Raw genomic sequence first — 19,483 nt, forward strand, 5'->3', positions numbered from 1 at the left:
ATACTGAATATATGAGAAAATGTACAGTGTTTTAATCTTGCAATATAATATCTGCTTGTGGTGACTACAGTATTATTAAACTTTTTTATGGTTATGTTTAAGCACTGGCAGCACTTGGTTAAGTTTAGAGAAAAATAATCTTAGTTTCATACAGAAAAAAAGTCTGCAAAGTGTTGAAGCATGAGACATTACGTGTTTATTAACATTTAAATTAAAATCGCAATTTAATCAATGTCCTAATCAATGTTTTTTTGTTGTCTAAACCCAACCACATATGGGACTGCATAACTTCGTCTCTGGTGTTAGTGTCCTGTGTTTTAGACATCCTCCATCCACCCTGATCTCCTTCTCCCATAACTGTAGCGTTTCATTAATTCAAAAAACATTGCCTGTGAACATAATCCAGGCATCACTTATGTTTGACATTGCAATGTAATTGGGAAATAAAGTATATTTAGCATAGAAAAATGTGATTTTTAGGAGACAGGGTTGACAGGGCGAAAATACATATATACAGTATATATATTGCACTAGAAATCTCTCATGTGGAAGAACCAGAACAGTTCCAGATTCCATCACTCATAATAAGAAGCTGATTAAGACAACAAGTTTTCAGGGCCTTTAAACTACATAGTTTTCCATGTAGATGTGGACCTCTACAAACATAAATGATGGTAGCAGATGGTAATTATTCTTTTTCTGTCATTGTATAGACCGCCTGACCAGGATGAGCCATCTGTTCTTCCTCTCCTCTGTGCTGGATTTAGCAGAGTATGTCCAACAACTTGCCTTCGCTTGTGACTGTGTGTTTATAATAGACGTAGGCCTGAATGTGTTATCCTTGTTTTTGATAGATGCTTATTTATTGGCCCTCTTAGAGACTTCAGACACTAAAATAGCAGCATGTTGCCAGTTTGAAAGAGGCACTTATTGTCAGTAGTCTCTGATGGTGTGAAAATGACGTAGGAGGTTGCAAAACAAGTCACTACTGAGTAAATCCTGACTCATTCAATTTTCTACACCTCTGTCTCTCCGTCTCCGTCAAACACCACTTAACCTTGTTTGGCCTCCAGAGGTTTGTGGAGAACAGCAGTGTGTCAGCCTGCTATAATGAGCTCATACAGATTGAACATGGAGAGGTGCGCTGCCAGTTCAAACTCAGGTACAGCAGAGGAAAAACACCTTAACCACGCATGCACTATGTGGTCATACATACACGCAGACAATACGTATACTAAGTGGTTTTGGCACTGATCATCCAGAGTTATTCATCCACAGGGCGTGTAACTCTGTCTTCACTGCTTTGGAGCACTGTCAAGAGGCTGTGGAGATCACAAGTGAGGACCACATTATACAGGTATGGATAATACACACATAAATACATGCACATGCATACATACAAAACCTAATACCTGTCTGTTAAGAGATAATGCTGGTGATATTCTTTATTTTTGTTATTGTAAACAAATCTCATGGTGGTGCATGTTTTTGAGATTTGTGGGCAAGTTTCATTCACAAAAATGTTACCAAAGAGTAAAAACAAGAATTTCACACCGCAGAGTTTCAAGCTACACTTTCAGAAATCAGCAAACTCCAAATTCGTTCAGATTAAGACATTACAATTCCAAGTCAAACAAGTGTTTCTCCCCTCGTGAATAAAGGCTGAGACTATCTGTTCATGATTTGTACGACAGGTCTAGACCACTCGTAAATTTCATTTGTACCTACAAGACAATTGATGAACGCTACCCGTTTTCTTAAATCACTTGTATCACTGTACATACCTCTTAAGAATAAATCTGTTCTCACGAGTGGTTCTTGCATGAGGCCCAGTATGTTAGTACGTCTCTAAATACCTTCTGATTTCTCTACCCTGGCTGCTGTAGTTGTCAATAAAGGTTTCTCACAGGTGTAAATAATGCATTTGTTGGGGACTATTTTCAGCTGTGGATATGATGCAGTAGTGAGTATTTATGGCAGTAGGACAGTGTATGTGGAATCAATTTAAAGTAAAAAACAGCTCCCATGTTAATTGTAAAAAAAGAATGTCATGAAACATGAAACATTTTTGGACAACAATTGAGCTCTATGGCACAGAGGCTTTTATCAGGCTTTAGCTGTGCAGACAATACACGTTAGTAGGATGAATTCATTACTGGTTTGGATCTTTTCATGGGATTTGTTGACAATAAGAAAAATGGAGAATACCGAACTTCTCCATAAATACTACTGTAACATCTTCCTGGTTTTATCCCAGTATGTGAACCCGGCGTTTGAGCGCATGATGGGCTACCATAAGGGGGAGTTGATCGGTAAAGAACTGACCGAACTCCCCAAGAGCGACAAGAACAGAGCTGACCTGCTGGACACCATCAACACCTGTATCAAAAAAGGAAAGGTCAGTCATACATCCATTCAGTTATCCATCAACCCACCTATGAAATACGAGGACAGTGTTTCATTGCATGATTGTTCTGTTCTCTCTGAAGGAATGGCAGGGAATATACTATGCCAGAAAGAAGTCAGGCGACAGTATACAACAACATGTGAAGATAACACCTGTCATCGGTCAAGGAGGGTGAGCCAACTTAAACAACTGAAAGTGGTTACGTACTGTACATTTCCAAGAAATCAGACATCACTCACAGATTCTTTTCTTTATCCTAACAGGAAAATTCGGCATTTCGTAGCCATCAAGAGACCTCACATAGACAACAATAATCAAGTGAGTGGATTAATACTCTAAATTCCTTTCAGTCTTCTTTTAGTTATCCTTTTGGTAATGATGAAATGCTGTACTCAATGATGATTTCAGTCGTCATTAATTGTTTGCTCTAACAAAATCCGGAGGCCTCCTGAGAGAAGCAGAGGTTCTTCTAACAAGGAGTTAAATAAGAGCTTTGAAAAGCATTTCAAAAGTGGCAATAAAAATCTGGATCACTGATCAGACACTGACTCATTCAGGTACCCGGGGCAAAAATTCAAACCTGGACCACCCTTTCTTTGCCTGTACTGTTCCAACGTTAAATTAATAGCGCCTGCCTATTAGCAGCACTTTGAGATCTTAAACCTCTTAAATCTGCCCAAAAATGCTAATTTGCAAGTTAAAATGAACGCTCCTATGAAGTTTAATTGACAAAAGCCTTAGACTTAAATAATACCACTTTTGAGGATCACAGTGGGCTTGTTTTTTTCTGTTATGTTGTGGAGCTTAAACAAATGTCAGTCCATCAGCAATGCTACAGTAAATCTTGGCCCAATCAAGCCCGGGAGAGAAATTAATGTTTCTGCAGTCCAAACAGGCATGGATTGCAAACTCTGCTGGCAGTTACTTTTACATAAATACATCAAATGAACTGTAGGCTAAAGTGTCAGATTTAAATACTTCAACCAGGCGTGCAGCCTCACTGGCTTCCAGCTCTGTTGAGCAGTGTGCCTGAAGCAGGTGTGTCGCTGCTCTCAGCTGGGTTCCAGGCCAATAACGTCATACTATGCTAAGCTACAGCTAAGCACCAGGATCCCCTGCTAAGGCCTGTGAGGGCTAGCAGCCAGGCGCCAGGGCTATTTATACCCCAAGCAAAGCTGCACAGGCGCTAGCTTTAGCTCATTGCTCTCTTTCATCGTGTGTACATAAGGTGATTCAGCCATTGGCATCTGCCTGCCAAAGCCAAATGGCATTCATTCCTGCATGTTGGGATTGGGAATCCTTAGACATGGTAGTGACTGATCCAGTTCCCGAAAATCAGGGAAGCGAAAAGTCATCCCCCACAACCTGAATTGTGCAATGTCAAACTGACTGGTATTTTCGTGCCTTCCTTCTAAATTAATTTTCACCGCACATTATAATACAAAACCAATGCAAAGGAGGAATAAAAGTTTAGTATTTGTTGACATTTTCAACCGAATCATGTTGTCAGGCATGTAATGCATCTTCACTGAGACACCATTATCCATCTGACAACCCAAGGCCACAGAGGTTCTTTCAGGATACCACTGATCTGATATCCTTGGTTGGGACATTTTCCTCTGAGCACTTAAAACCACACATTATTCCTCGTCTTTTCCCACCCAGACGTTTGGCTGTAGACCACGGTTTCCATTTCATTGTGTTGTTTAGTTAGCAGTATTTGTCTAACCACTCCAGACTTGCAGCAGGTTTAGGGTCAGTTTTGTTTGACTTTCCCTCTCAATTAAGGGCCATCATAATCTCAGCTATTTCCCAGCTTTAGTCAAGTTAATTCAAAAGATGTTTTTTTTAGATGTCTGTTTGTGCTTTGCAGCCCAAGAAGCCCATTAGGATGCAGCCAGCTAAATCTGGCAACCTTGTATGTCATTAGGAGTGTTTATACCGTCTTAATCCTATTTACTCAGTATGGGAGGTACTGGAGACCTGAGAGCGGGCAAATGTAGAGAGAAGGCCTGTAAAAAGAAAAAAAATGACATGGATTCTAAAAATTTTATGTAATTGTTGAACATTTAGTTGACTTTCTCTGTATCATTTTTTTTTTTTTTGATTTTGTACTTGAATTAATGAATATACAGTATGTCTGGATCTACGCATTCATCATTTCATAAATTTGCATGATGTAAAGGTGCAGTGAGTCACTCGGGGAGAGGAAAATCTTGTGTAACAGGATTAGAGGCTCTACATATCCATATCTACATAACCTCAGTGTGCCCAACTGGATGTACTGTACAAATATATTATTATGAGCAGAAAATGTGCTATAAGGTGCACTTATAAAAATATCTCAGGACCAATATATTGACATGAGGTGTGTTTATTACATTATTTACAAGTATATGTACTTATAATTGTGAATTATGTGATAGTCATACAAAAATATATCACAGTTAGAGACATAATCCCCCCTTTTAAAAAAGTGGGATAAATAACAAATCAGAATTTGGTCTACACATCTCATAATAACATTTAGTTTTTGGTTTAGCTCACTTGCTAGTGATGGAACAGATTAATTTGTCTTATTTTCTTAATCTGCTTTGCCCTACAGTAAGGGTGGAGTGGAAAGAAAAGGCTTTAGAGTTGCATTTATAGATTGATAGCTGATTATTTTGCCAAAATCAGCATAGACCATATATATCTAAAAATGGAGGTACAACGTTCAGTAAATGCAGTGCAACATAATATAATATACATAGTGTTCTTTCAGCTTATTTGTCCATTGAAATCATTTAACCATTGTCCATTAAATTACAAATGATCATAGTTCATATTAAGTATATCACTGTTTTGCTGTGTGTCTTTCTATCTACTATTGAAATATATACTAAAATCAATATAAAAATGAATCTACAATTACAAAAACAACAAAAAATTGCATGAATTGCACTAGAGTTAAACTGAGATGACAGTTAGCATACTGCTAGTCTGCTAAACTAGCTTTTAGCTCAACTAATTTAGCTGTTTGTTGTTTTTATCATCATAACTAGATTTAGCTACTGTATCACCTTGTTATATTGGATAGCAAACTGAGTTATCAAAGTGTCGATTTAGGCAAATTCTTGCTTTAGCTGACAAGCTACCTCTTGGCTGCATCTTTGTTAGTATTTTTGGCTTTGTATAGCAGTGCTTTCTCTACTATTTCAATCAACTACTTTCCCTTATTCTTAAGTCACAGGTTGCTGTTTAGAGAATATTTTAATGCTAAAAGGCCCCATGAAACAGAAGTTAGATCGCCTTTAGCTTCTGTACTGTGACATATTTCCCAGTGAAATATGAGCGGTGTACAGTTACAAGAGGGATTTAACTCAAATTCTTTACATTTGATTTGACCGCTAAAAGTGAGCAAGGCTTTGAGTTTAGTGCAATACGGAGCTGCAGAGAGAAACGGAGCTACAGAGGCTTCACAAACACCTCCCTTACCTGTTGTTAGAACAGGAGGAAGACGAGGGAGAGATGAATGAATTAGACCTCAGCCACATTGTGTTGGAAATGAAAACAGTTTTTGCCCACTGATATCTGAACACACTCTTCCTGTCTGTCTCCATATTGCCCTGTGAACTACTACGACCCACAAACAGTGAACTGCAGTTTTATATGACTGGTGTAGCTAGCTACTCACCCAAAGTCACATTTGATTGGATGAACTTTTGTAAGCGTCCCTGAGTGCAAGATGAATCATCAAACATTGGAAACCATTTTACAGCAAGAGAAAAGAAAAGAAAAATACTGTGATACAGATTTTTTTGACACATATTTGGCATATAACAAGAGATAAATAAACCATTAACACTTCGACACAGGATTAAAACTGGGAAAATGTATTTTTCATTTCATGGGGCCTTTAAAAAAGTTACACTTAACTGTAGTGACACAGCATCCAGGTTAAAAGAGACTTAAGTGTTGAAATATCAACATTTTAAAAACATATGAATGTACAAACCTCTGTTGCATGTGCACTTTAAATGCCCATTAATCAGGCGCATTAATATACTTTGCTGTATTTTTAAGAAACAACAGGTTGTTGCGGTGAGTTATCTTCAAAGAGCGTCCGATCGCTGGTTCACATTAAGTCTTTAATCAACAGAAGTAATCCTGTTAGTGTGTTGCTTTCAAGGAGCAGGAAATTAGGTTGATTATATTCCTCACAGCGAAAGCAAACCAACAGTGATTCTTGGTTGTAGTCCAGACTTGGACTTTAATCAGCTCCCACTTTCTGTCTCTCAGGTTCACAAGTTCAACAAGGAAGAGAGATGCAGCGGAGAACATTCTCAGTCAGGTAACTTACAACGTCATATTTTTTTAATGTTGTTGGTTTCTCATAGATGGACAGATATATTTTTATGTAAAGAAACCTTACAGATAATTGTGGAATAGCATGATTTAGATTAGCTCCCATGTGTGCCTCTTGTGTATTAACATTACATTTCGTGTCACAGAGGTAGTATTTTTCCCAAAATGAATTACCCGACAACCTTTGCAAAACTCATAAGGTTGTTTAACAATACTTACTACTTTTCTGAAGGTATTTCCAAAATCCTCAAAGACTCTTTTAACAATATAGATTAAAAATTATTCTGTCTGCTGTAGGGTTAGGGTTAGAATGACATGTCTCCTTGCTTAAAGGCCGTGTTGACTATTTTTAAAGTCTGTCTGAAAACAACAGTCAGGTGCCCAAATGAACAATGAAACACTGTAATTATTCCTCCTGTTCGTACTGGCTATTAAAAGATCGCCTTCATAATGCAAAACCCACAAGCCTCCTTCTGTGAAAAAAAAATTTATTTAAAAATGTATCTGAAGCTTCAGCTGTTCAAATTAGTCAAATTAAGTAGATATGTTTCAACATTACAGTCTTTTTAGTCACAGCTCAACAGGGAAACACTGTCCGAGGAAACACAAAGAGGGAATTTTTTACTAAAAAGAGTGTAAATGTGGCAGATATCCACTTGGAGTTAATATGAGGCTTCAGCAGTCTGAGTTAGTCAAATAAAGTGGAAATCTTCCACGTTTACAGTGTTTTTAGTGCCAAATTCTCTCTTAGTGTGTCAGTGTTTTCCTGTTCAGCTGCAGTGGAGGGATGGTAACAAAAAGAGGGAATTTGGCACATACATTGACAGATTTTTACTTGATTTGACTCATTTGGACGGCTGAAGCTTCATATCAGCTTCAGATAAACTTTTAAATACATTTTTGCACAGAAGGAGGACTGTGGATTTTGGCCTCCATCGCTTACATTGTAAGTGCATTATGAAGGGGAACTTTTAATATCCAGTATGAACAGGAGGAATGATTACAGCGAGGAAAACCTCTTTCACTGTTCATATGGACACCTGACTGTTGCTTTAAGACACACTTGAAAAACTGTGAACCTGTCCTTTAATTTATAAGCTCTTTTTCGTCAATTATAATTCTCTATATTGATGTTACTTTGTATTATTTCATAATTTCATACAGAAATAACATTTTCATATTTTTCTTGTGTCGTACAAGACAAATGTATTTTCCTGTACCTTGATAGGTAGAGAAGAGTTGCAACTTGGGGTACAGGTTAAAAAACTTTTATCAAGCACAGGACACAATATTTTTTGATCCAGATGAGTCTTTGAAAAACCCAAAATCAATGACCACTGTTCAGAAGGTATTTCCAGAATCCTCAAAGATCGCTGGGTATCTATTTTTCAGAAACAACAGACACTTACAGCAGCTCTGTGACGTAAACGTGATTTAAATACATGAAAGGCACAAACCGGGGAAGGATTTAGATTAGCTTCAGAAGCAAAACATACTATCTTTGAAATGAAACAGAGCAGTGAGACTCGTCTATATCAGTATAAATCTGTGCCTCCACCAGTCTAAGCATATACTGTACATTTAATGTCCATTACTCCCTTCTACCTCTCTACAGAGTGCCATTCTCTACGTCACCGGGACAGGAGGAAAGATTCGATTGATGCCAGATCACTCAGTTCGCGTGGCAGCGACGGTAAGACCATTCAAAATTCATTATCTTGTATTTGAGCCTCTGTTCCAGTGAACAGATGGAGCCCCAGTTTGTGCCATTCTGAGGGAAAGATAAGCAGGAGAGTCAGAAAATGATAGGGAAAGAGGACAAGAGAAATGAGATAACTATGTGATGGGAATAAAGTAAGATGATAAAAGCGGGAACACAAAGGAAGAACAGGGCAAGAAAAGAAATGAAGATTGGAGGGAGATGATTGGAGAAGGCAAATCAGAGAATGAGTCAGATTGTGTTATGGTAGGTACTTGAATTAAAGAGATCCTAAAGAGAGATGTCGTGGGCTCGGTGACATTACGTACCTCCCTCCTCAACTCACTTTGACGCAGCTGCTGCTATTTTCAGGTATCTCAGCTGAGTGCTGCTTCTACTCTGCTTCTCTCTTCTTCAATCAAAACCACTTTTACTTCTTTCTCACTGCACACCCTTCTCATCCTCCATCACCCTTTGTATTAACATTTGCTCTACATTTACATTTTCACTCCTTTTTTTGTACATTTTTCTGTACTGTACATCCTTTCCCTTTTTTTGGTCTTTCATTCATAAGCTTTGATGAGGGCTGATAATTGCAGGCTCTGTGAACTTAAGTAATCAACAGACTATGTGGGTTTGGCAAACAACAAGCCTCAGTTATCGTAATACAGTACATAAAATTATTATTGTCTGAATTGCAGCTCCCAGTTTACAGAACCGAAGATATTCCTCCGTCGCCAGGATTCATTCCATGACTATCGAGGCTCCCATCACCAAGGTACGCTGCTTTCAGCATTTAGCCATTTTGCACACCTAATGATCCCACCCACACAGAAAAAAGCAATGTTTATTTGTTTGTTTGTTTTTTTCAACTGACCACACAGTTTTTTGATTATGAGGTAAATGATAAAAATGTCAATATACAGAAAAATGGAACATTACTTCACAACAATCTGCATATCTATATTGAAATAAAAGACTATTTTAATTACACATCTATTTTATGGACTAGAGAAATGTGTAAAACATGAGAAATAAAACATTTTATATATAATATAACTAATGGTCATCAAAACAACAAAAAGTCATAATATGCAGTATATAACTATAACTCAGACTTGTTCATTTGTGTTTTGGTGCAACAGCACAACAGTTTTTTGGGTAATAATGATAACTTAACACCTTTCATACATAAAATGCAGCTCAAAGTAGTTTACCTCAAATTGTATGTAAAGAAAATAAAAGCAATTAAAAGAAAATCTAAAAAAAAAATAACAAATCAATTAGATGTGGGGCAAACAAAGCATTAAAATACAATTAAGTTGGGTGTGATAGTATAAAATTTCAATGGTTTTCAATGGATGGATTATTTTTTGTGGATTTATACAGACCATTGCTGACTTGTATTCAAACACAAGAAAACTAAGTATTTCCCATACATTTCAATGTGGACACACTCGTTGCACTGCCCTCAGTGATGAGAGTGAAGTGGTCGATGTCCACAACTTTTATTAGCAGCATTAGCTGCATCAACCCGGATTTGCAGAATCCATTACTGTATTTTCATTAGAAACATCCACAAAATGTCTGAAATATCATACTGATCTAATCATTTCAATAATATACAATGTGGTTACATTAGATTGATCATACTGACAACAGTTAATAATCAGAAAAGTTTGTATTCGGTGGCAATTTTCAAGTTAATTAAAAAATGTCAGCAAAACTACTTTTAAAAAACTGAAGGAAAACACTCAGATGCATTTATTTCAACAAATGAAGATCAACAATCAGCAAACTGGAAATCTTAACTGATTGATTATACATGTTTTTAAGAAATATTAGTAAGTTGTCAGACTTTTGGGGGGCTATGGATTTAAATAATTCTGAAATTAAACTACATCAAAAAAGCCACCTTGGGTTTCAGTCAGGTTGAATTAAATTTAACAAATTTTTAAACAAGAGATCATGACACAAGTTGTGCTCTACCAAACTGTTGAGAAAACCACTAAAGGGTTAAAGGAAAACTAGCAGCTGGAACAGCAGGAGCTTTCTTCCAGTGAACTATTTCATATTGAATCCTTTATTTAAGTTATGCCTTAAGCACTTTAAAACACACATTACTCCTGTTGTTTCTTCCAATGTAGGAATCAATCAGTAGAGCTCATTCTTCCACCAGCAGCAGTCACCAGGTTGCACGTGTCGGATTTCCACCATGAATTAAGTTCTTTTATGGCCCATTTGCAGCTTGTTTCCCATCAGCCGATGCCTAAAATGGAACATGAGATCTGCCTGTTCAGATTTAAGCCTCTTTTAAGCATTTTAGTGTATTATTGCAACAACGCTTAGCTAATCACTAGCCATTAGAGCTGCCTTTACAGCCTTCATTTTGTCTGATTGAGACAATAATGAAGGGTTTATCTCTTATGGCTGCTAAAAGGCAGACATAACAACTAATAGTGACAAGATGTGTGTACTGCCTTGCCTCTCTTTTTCCTATTTATATTTCCTCATTGTAATCATTCCCTGGAACCAAACTTTACAGAAATGTATCCACATTTTAAAATATTTTAAAGGTAAACTATGCAGGATTTTTCCTAAAAAAACAATGTATAGACTCACACAAAAGGAATCCCTCTCAATCATCACTTATGATCCATTAGAAGTGTGTGGCGGTGTATTTATCTGCAGAAACCCTGCCCTCTGCCTATATTTTCTTATTATTTTGCTGTGTTCAGGACGCTTCTGGGCGTCGACCTTTGGGCAGTAGGCGTGTAGCCCCCAGCCAATAACAGCGTGCAGGGTGTGAGGTCAGGACTTGTAGCATAGCAACTAGGTCACTGTCTCTCCTCTCTCCTCTGCTCTGCTCTGCTCTCTGCTTTCTGTGTCATGGATGCATAAAGAGCTGCAGGTCTGCTGACCGAGGGCGAGGCTGAGCTACACACACACACACAGAGCAGAGAGGCCACAGCGGACAGGATGAAACTCCGCATTCACACCAAATCCGGCAATGTGGCACCTTCCTGCAGGGTTGTGCAGAGGTGTGAATGTGTTTATTTGTGCTTTAGAATGCTGTGAAACAATCAGAAAATAACGTTTTATTTATCTGATTCACGGCTTTGTGAAGAGTGCTGTTCGCTCTCTTCATTCACTCTCTAGCTCGCTTGACCACAGCTGCTCTCTCTCTTTCTCTCTCTCTCTCTCTTGCTAGTTGAGCCGGGGAGGAGGGGCTGACAAATCCTGCATAGTATACCTATGTATACCTACCTATCGACACAAATACTAAACAAAAACATAAACCCCGTCCAACTCCTATTGCTGAGATGATTTCAGTGTATTTTACAATAATTAACAACTTTAGGAAAGGTCAGTAATTCTGATTGAGTACCACTCTTTAATCAGGAAGTCACATTTGGCGTCTACACTTCTCACCAAAATATAGATTAAGAATGAAAAGAGTGAATAGGAATTAAAATATTCCAAATCAAAAGCTGTTTTGAGGTAAAACTGAATGTTTGACATTATTTGGTAGATGATGTTTTGTTTGTGCATTGTAGGAATTAATAATATTGTTATGAAACAGCACCACAGTATGTCTTTGGATTTATTGTTTCACACCGCTATTGATGGTTGATGTTGTCAATACGGGGAGATTTGTAACAGCGTTTATTTATGTCCTTCAAATTTTAATGAGAATGTTCAGAATTGCTATTGTAATAGGGCTTCTCTGAATCCTCCATGACTCTGCTGTCGTAATGTAAAGGTCAGGCTGTAGGCTGGATCATACAGTGCTTTGAGATCTCATATACAGCGTACAGTATGCCACGTTGTCTCATTCGACCTCCCGCTGCGAGTCCTGTGATGCTCTTTTGTGTTTGAGAAGCAGCTTTATTAGCTGTTTTGCTCCAGATGAGATTTCTCCAGCATCACATGCACAAAGAAAGGAGCACTCTGTTATGGCATTTCTTGCAGAGAGCTTCCTGCATTTGTTTGTATGTAGAGTCTGTTTTGCAGCAGAAAAGGGACTTTTTTTTTTCTTTTTCCTCTTCCCCAGGTAATAAACATCATCAACGCAGCCCAGGAGAGCAGTCCGGTAACGGTGGCGGAGGCTCTTGACCGTGTGCTGGAGATCCTGAGGACCACTGAGCTCTACTCCCCTCAGCTCGCCTCCAAAGAAGACGACCCCCACACCAACGACCTGGTTGGGGGGCTCATGAGTGTAAGAGGCAGTGTAGATATTTCATACAGTGTATGCGCTTGAGTTCATTCGTAAGTATAGATGCTGGAAACACTTTATAAGGAGAGGTTAGAAAGAGTCTTTTTTTTAAAAATGTTCTTACCTCATGCGTATGAAACTGAACATGCATTCTTGTTGAACCAAGGATTCTTTGCCCTCCATAATTAAATCAAATGTGTATTTTTGGAGTGCCAAGAGAGGCTATGTGTTTTTTTTTCTTATTTGTTGAATAAGTCCAACTTTGGGGTGAGTCACTGTACGCAGATGTCAATGTCTGTTATGAAATCAAAGTTGATTGTACATTTTCAAATCCATCAACTTCCAGCAAGAAGAACTTTTGTATATCAAATTATTCCACGGATCCTGGGCAATTTAAAAGATAAAGCTGACAATATTCTTTGTTTTCTTATAGTCAAAAAAAATCCATGAAAAGACCAAAACTATCAACAATAACCAACAATAAATGAATCACACTAAGTAGTAGTATCTTTCCTGTAGCCAAAGCTTGATGTATAGCAGCTTATTACTCTGTGCCAAAGAGCTCTAAAAACACATCAGTGAGCCACATTGTTGCACAAGGTGACATGTTCCTTCATTACCACGAACATGTACACTGTAGTTCGAGCGAGTCAATCCCGCATACACTGGCCAGCTGCCAAAATACTTGCCAACTAAATGTGTGTTAATCCACAGCTGAAAATAGTCCCCAACAAATGCACTGTTTGAATAACGTTTGCTAAAAACTATAGTGCCCCACTGTTTTGGGAAACTACTGCATCTACAATATATTTGTGAGCCGTTTTTAAGATTTACATCTTCAGTAGAAGAGAATAGGCCAGGGGCTTTGCCGCAGACAGGGAGGGGAAGTCTGAAAGTATTAAGATATGGACAGCACATTGTTGGTTTTGGTCTTTTTAATGGGATTTGTTGAAATTTTTGAAAAAAGAACGTCAGCCTTATCCTTTAACCTCATTCTGCCATTCTTGTTATTCCTGTTAATAGTAAAGATTTTTTTGCAGAAAATGTTTTATAGCATATATTAATATTTATAATATATATTTTTATAATAATAGTGTATCAGATAACAGCATGTAATATAAGAGGTTTTACTTGTAGTGGTGAACCTACAAAGAATTATCAGCAACTCTGCAGCTCCCCTCCAACGGAGATTTATAGCGAGTTTCAGCACATTGTTTAGCTGTCCAGCTGCAGGCAGCTGTTTTCACAGAATAGGCTCTAAATTTTACACTACCTGCTCAGCACCAAACCGCAAACAGACACAGTTAGCTGTAGACTAGCTGGTGAACATAGTGGAACATTTAACAGCTAAAGCGCCAGATATTTCCCTCAGGAGTTGGTAGAGAGCAAAAACAGAGCTAAAAGAGAGCAAATATTGGACTTCTGTTCACCAGGTGGACACGACTCCAATTGAATGTCAATGTTGTGTTCACAGCTTTTTTCCGTTGCCCCAATGTGGCCAAAATATCAGTTCATGCAGGTTCAATGATGTGTTATTACTAGCTTGAGATTAACCAAATAACACTTTTTTCATAATTCCTTTTATAGTTTTAATTAACTGAACAATTTCTGTCTTTATTTTCTCTCCAGGATGGGCTGCGGAGACTCTCTGGGAATGAGTATGTTTTCTCGAAAAGTAAGTCTTAAAGCACCCACGAATCATCACATTATGTCACTGATCATGTATCAATATAAAACAATGTCATAATTACCTCTTAAATGCCTTGCACACCCTCACAGGTGTTTTCACTTATTGCGGTTCATTCGACTTATCTTCAGGTTGAAGTTGGGGTGGACATACGCAGGTTATCTCCGCCCCAAACTTGATGTGCTGATAAGAGAGAAAAAGGTGTTAAGTTATCCTGCGTGTACAGATACAGCAAGATTAACAGCTCTGAGAAGAGGCCCAATCAGGAATAAGTGGAAACTCCTGTGTGGGTGAACTGGTGTGCAGGGACTGTGATGTAATTAAGTGCCTTTCACTCACGGTACGACTGAAACGCTCTCATAATACACATTAAGTCAATCAGTAAACATAGCTTGGTTTAAAGATGATTATAAAGATGGAGTTCCTGGAAAAATGAATAGATTAAAGAATAGATTCACAGTTTTCTTAAAGAAATAGCGAGGCGCCAGATGAACATTGTTGAAATCATTCCTCCTGTTCATACTGACCATTAGAAGATCACTTCATGATGATCTTACAATGTAAGTGATGAGGGACAAAATCCACAGTCCTCCTTCTGTGCAAAAATGTATATAAAAGTTTATCCGAAGATAAGCCGTCCAAATGAGTCAAATCAAATCAATATCTTTCAAAGTTACAGTCTTTTTACTGCCAGACTCCTTCTTTTTGTCACTATACTTCCATCGCAGCTGAACAGGAAAACACTGACACACAAAGAGGGAATTTGGCACTAAAAAAACTGTAAACGTGGATGATTTCTACTTTATTTGACTATCTCAGACAGCTGAAGCCTCATATTATCTTCAGATAAACTTTTAAACACATTTTTCACTCAAAACAAAGACTGTGGATTTTGTCTCCCGTCGCTTATATTGTAAATGTGTTGGGAGAAGATCTTCTAAAGGCCAGTATGAACAGGAGGAATGATTGAAGCAAACAAAACCTATATCAGTGTTCATATGGGCACCTGACTGTTGATTTAAGACAGACTTGAAAAATTGTGAACCCATCCTTTACAGAGATAGCTTGATATTTTGGGAAATATGTGTTTTTGATTCTCTCTGTGAGTAAAATGAGAGTATTGATTCCACTCTCATGTCTGTATATTAATTATGAAGCCAGGAGTCAGTTAGCTTAGCTTTGAATAAAGACTAGAAAAAGGGGGGAAATAGCTAGCCTGGTTCTGTCCAAAGTTCAACAATACACCTACCAGCACCTCTAAAGCTCAGTAATTTACACACTCTAAAAGATGACTAAGACAAGCCAAACAGCACTTAATGTTAATGAGAGGGTGAGTCAAGAACAGGCAGGAGTTGTAGCCTGTGGCCTTAATCACCACTGAGATTATGGAACATGAGGTCTGCTGCCTTGAGTGAATAATATTCTTTTAGCTTTCAACAGTGTGAATTTCTCCATTTGAGCTTGTTATGTAACCCCATTATGATGATTAAAGTCACAAGACAAGTTAACTCAGAGAAGATCTAAATCAAGGGTCTATGTTCCAAGAAACGGTCTTTGTCTTCATCAAGTTGGAAACAGTATCCTTATCTCAGCTCTGCTCATACAGTTCTTCAAACAATCTTATCTCACACCATCTTTCTACCGCGGTCTCAAAGGACCAGATTTACAAAGTAAGACACTTAGTCAGTGTGTTTGCACATGTATATAGAAATTAGAGAGCCAAGGTTGATACAGTCATTCATTTATTCATCTGTCAAATCCCACACAGCGCTCCCTCTTGGTTTGCCCCCTTTTATGGTCAAATCACATTGAGCTGTGTATGTGTGTGTGCGCACGCTCCTGTTTGTTCCCTAGATATGAGCCAGAGCCAGCTGGCCATCCCGATCACTCTGAATGATGTCCCTCCGTCCATCGCCGAGATGCTGAATGATGAGGAGTGCTGGGAGTTCAACATCCTGGAGCTGGAGGCGGCTACACACAAGAGGTACGGAGACGACGGAGCCAAGACGAGGAGGAAGACTTTAAATTTGGGCTCAGAATGGAAACGATTTCACTTAGTTATCATTTCAGCAGATAGTTCATTTGTTTGTGGATATCATTTTTGTTTATGAGTGTCTCCTAGTAAAGCTGTTTCGGTGCAGTAAATCACACAATTTAAAACTACTGCTCCTCAAACCAGATCACAGGATACACTGCGAGTGAATACTGGACTTGGGAAAAGTGTCTTCCAGTACTTAAAACCATATAAATTTAATTAATTACAGAGGATATTAAAAATTCAAAATCTCAACCCACTGGATGAATTTAAACTATTAATTTTGGACATTTAAGAGATGTCAGTCTTATCTCTGTGATCTTGATGTCAATGAGAACACCAGATCAAATACATTTATAATAACTGTTACATCACTTGTCTTTTGCATCCTCAGAATTGGCAGATGATATCTGTTAACCTTAAGAAATGTGGTTAAATCTTCTCCCTTTTATGAGAACGGTCAAGGAAACTAAATAGTTTTTGTCATTTTACTTCATAAAATACAAGCATTAAAGGAATAGTTCAACATTTTGAGAAAACACTTAATGAGAAGATAAATCGATACCACTCTCTCCAGACATGAGAGGATGGATCTTCTCATTTAACTCCCAGCAAGAAAGCGAAAAAGTATAAGTCCCAAAATGTCAAACTGTTCCTTTAAGAATATTTCTACCTACAGAAAGTCAACTTCTCTAACATTTAAAACTACAGTAACAGTTCAACTAATAATCACAGTCATAGTAGATGAAGATACAAGAAGACAGGATAACAAATGCGTCATGAAGAAGCAAAAAGACAAGAACATGGGTGAAATTTAGGAAAACATGAATGTAAAGTACATTACTTTTTGTGTTTAATCTGTCCGTTCACACTGTCTTGTGTGTGATCCCTGCAGACCGCTGACTTACCTCGGGCTGAAGATCTTCACGAGCTTCGGAGTGTGTGAGTTCCTCAACTGTTCGGAGGCCTCGCTGCGCTCCTGGCTCCAGCTCATTGAGGCCAGCTATCACTCGTCCAACTCCTACCACAACTCCACACACGCTGCAGACGTGCTGCACGCTACTGCCTACTTCCTGCGCAAAGAGAGAGTCAAGGTTAGAGGAAAAACACACATCTGGAATGACTGACATACTCGCAGTATATGCAGATGAAGGATGAAAAAAGTAGAATACTATATACACAAACATAAATAGCAACTATAAAGTGTGTTTAGACAGAAATTGGAGCATTGAAGTTGCAATAAAAAGTTAAATACAACACTCGCACTTGAGGATATAAAATTGGGTGGTGGGTAAAGTGTCGTGTTGTTGCAGAGAATGATGTTAGCAGACTGCAAAAAAAATATATTACTTCACTTTTAGCAGAAAAACCAAGTCAGCTGGTAGCCAAGCAGCTGATGAATGAGCTGCTGAGGGTGAAGTTGAATGAAACACTAATGAAAAACAGCTAATGCAACAACAATTTCAGTGCTCTGCCTGAAATAACGTTATGCTCCATTTGTTGCTTTAGTCATTCGCTCAGTTAAGCTTAAGCAGGTTGTTCCTTCCCCCCACAGCTGCAGAGATCCTCCACATTATATTAACATATATTTTACTTTGGGTTAAACATATGTTAATCATCACAACCGAATGCAATGTTTTAAATATACTATGTGCTATACGATGACTACGAAACATACTTTCTTAGTATTCATTCTACTAATGTGAAACATTTAATGCATGTCATAACTTCTATTGATTATGTCAAAGACAAAAGATGTTTATTGATGAGGGCACCTCCTGTGGTTTCTTCCTTCTTTCCCATTAAAGGTTTTTCTCTGGGAGGTTTTTCTTCAAGGGTCTAAGGACAGAGGATGTCGTTTGCTGTATAGATTGTAACACCCTTTGAGGAAAATTGTGATTTTGTGATTTTGGGCTATTTAAATAAAATTGACTTGACTTGTGCTACATAGATTTTACCCAATAAATTTACCCACATGCGAAACCTTGCTTACAAGAATCTGGATTATGTAAACTAACAAGGAACTAAGGCACCAAAATAAACAAAAGTAACTCCCTGTTTTTTTGGCCTCTGCAAATTCTGGACATGTGCTTGTTTGGAAAACTTTAAAAAAAAATGATTTGACATGTTTGTATACATATATGAATTATTAGATGTGTTTAAACCAGTGTATACATTTTATTAGCATTTGTAACTGAACAGAAAATCATACCAAAGCATATTCTATATAACGAGATGGCCAAAATATGAAAGAGTTGTCTCTGAGTCTCTGAGTGAGCTGCTGCAAAATGTCAAAGATTACAGGGATGCTGTTAAAGTCCATGAAAACACAAATATGGTGTAAAACTTATCTCTGTGTACTCTGGCTCTGTTCTGAACATGATTTATTAGCATTATCATCCACGACAGACCCCAGCTGTCCAAAAAAAGCCAATCAACATAATGAAAAGCATGTACAACCACTGCAATCCACAGTACAGAATGATATATTCAGTCCAGTACTGACATGATTCTGTGTCTGTGGTGTTTTATTCAGAGCAGTCTGGACCAGCTGGACGAGGTGGCCGCGCTGATAGCAGCCACAGTGCACGATGTGGACCACCCGGGCAGGACCAACTCCTTCTTGTGTAACGCCAGCAGTGAACTGGCGATCCTGTACAACGACACCGCAGTGCTGGAGAGCCACCACGCGGCCCTCGCCTTCCAGCTCACCGTCCGAGACAGCAAGAGCAACATCTTCAAGAACATCGACAGGTCGGCCGTAGCAGATACTGGGGCCATTTTAATATATTCACCACTCAAAAGACTCAAAATCTTACTTTACCCTCTTCTTGCCTTCATTGCTGACAGGAATCAGTTCCGAACGCTGCGGCAGGCCATCATTGACATGGTGCTGGCCACAGAGATGACCAGACACTTTGAGCACGTCAGCAAATTCGTCAACAGCGTCAACAAGCCGATGGCTGCCATAGAAGAGACCAGCACAAGTGTAAGATTCAATTAAATCTCCCAGAAAGGCCTCAAAATGCAGTAAAGCTTTATTTTGCTGGTCTGGTTACTGTGTATGTACTGAAAAGTGTGCATATATTATT

General features: G+C 38.3%; 1 protein-coding gene across 2 annotated transcripts in view; it reads left to right on the forward strand.

The window, feature by feature from the left end:
- The window catches only part of pde8b (phosphodiesterase 8B), a 54,965-nt gene that overhangs the window by 28,344 nt on the left and 7,138 nt on the right, over positions 1-19,483 (forward strand). For both annotated transcript variants that reach the window (XM_067573642.1, XM_067573641.1), the window contains exons 5-19: positions 714-771; positions 1,074-1,162; positions 1,279-1,357; positions 2,258-2,398; positions 2,490-2,578; positions 2,671-2,725; positions 6,689-6,740; positions 8,370-8,447; positions 9,155-9,231; positions 12,508-12,672; positions 14,299-14,344; positions 16,211-16,340; positions 17,287-17,485; positions 18,928-19,145; positions 19,242-19,380. In XM_067573642.1, coding sequence (XP_067429743.1) covers positions 714-771; positions 1,074-1,162; positions 1,279-1,357; positions 2,258-2,398; positions 2,490-2,578; positions 2,671-2,725; positions 6,689-6,740; positions 8,370-8,447; positions 9,155-9,231; positions 12,508-12,672; positions 14,299-14,344; positions 16,211-16,340; positions 17,287-17,485; positions 18,928-19,145; positions 19,242-19,380 — 1,615 coding nt within the window. The remainder of the gene's footprint in view (positions 1-713; positions 772-1,073; positions 1,163-1,278; positions 1,358-2,257; positions 2,399-2,489; positions 2,579-2,670; positions 2,726-6,688; positions 6,741-8,369; positions 8,448-9,154; positions 9,232-12,507; positions 12,673-14,298; positions 14,345-16,210; positions 16,341-17,286; positions 17,486-18,927; positions 19,146-19,241; positions 19,381-19,483) is intronic.

Source organism: Thunnus thynnus, chromosome 19, assembly GCF_963924715.1.
Source record: "Thunnus thynnus chromosome 19, fThuThy2.1, whole genome shotgun sequence".
NCBI lineage: Eukaryota > Metazoa > Chordata > Actinopteri > Scombriformes > Scombridae > Thunnus > Thunnus thynnus.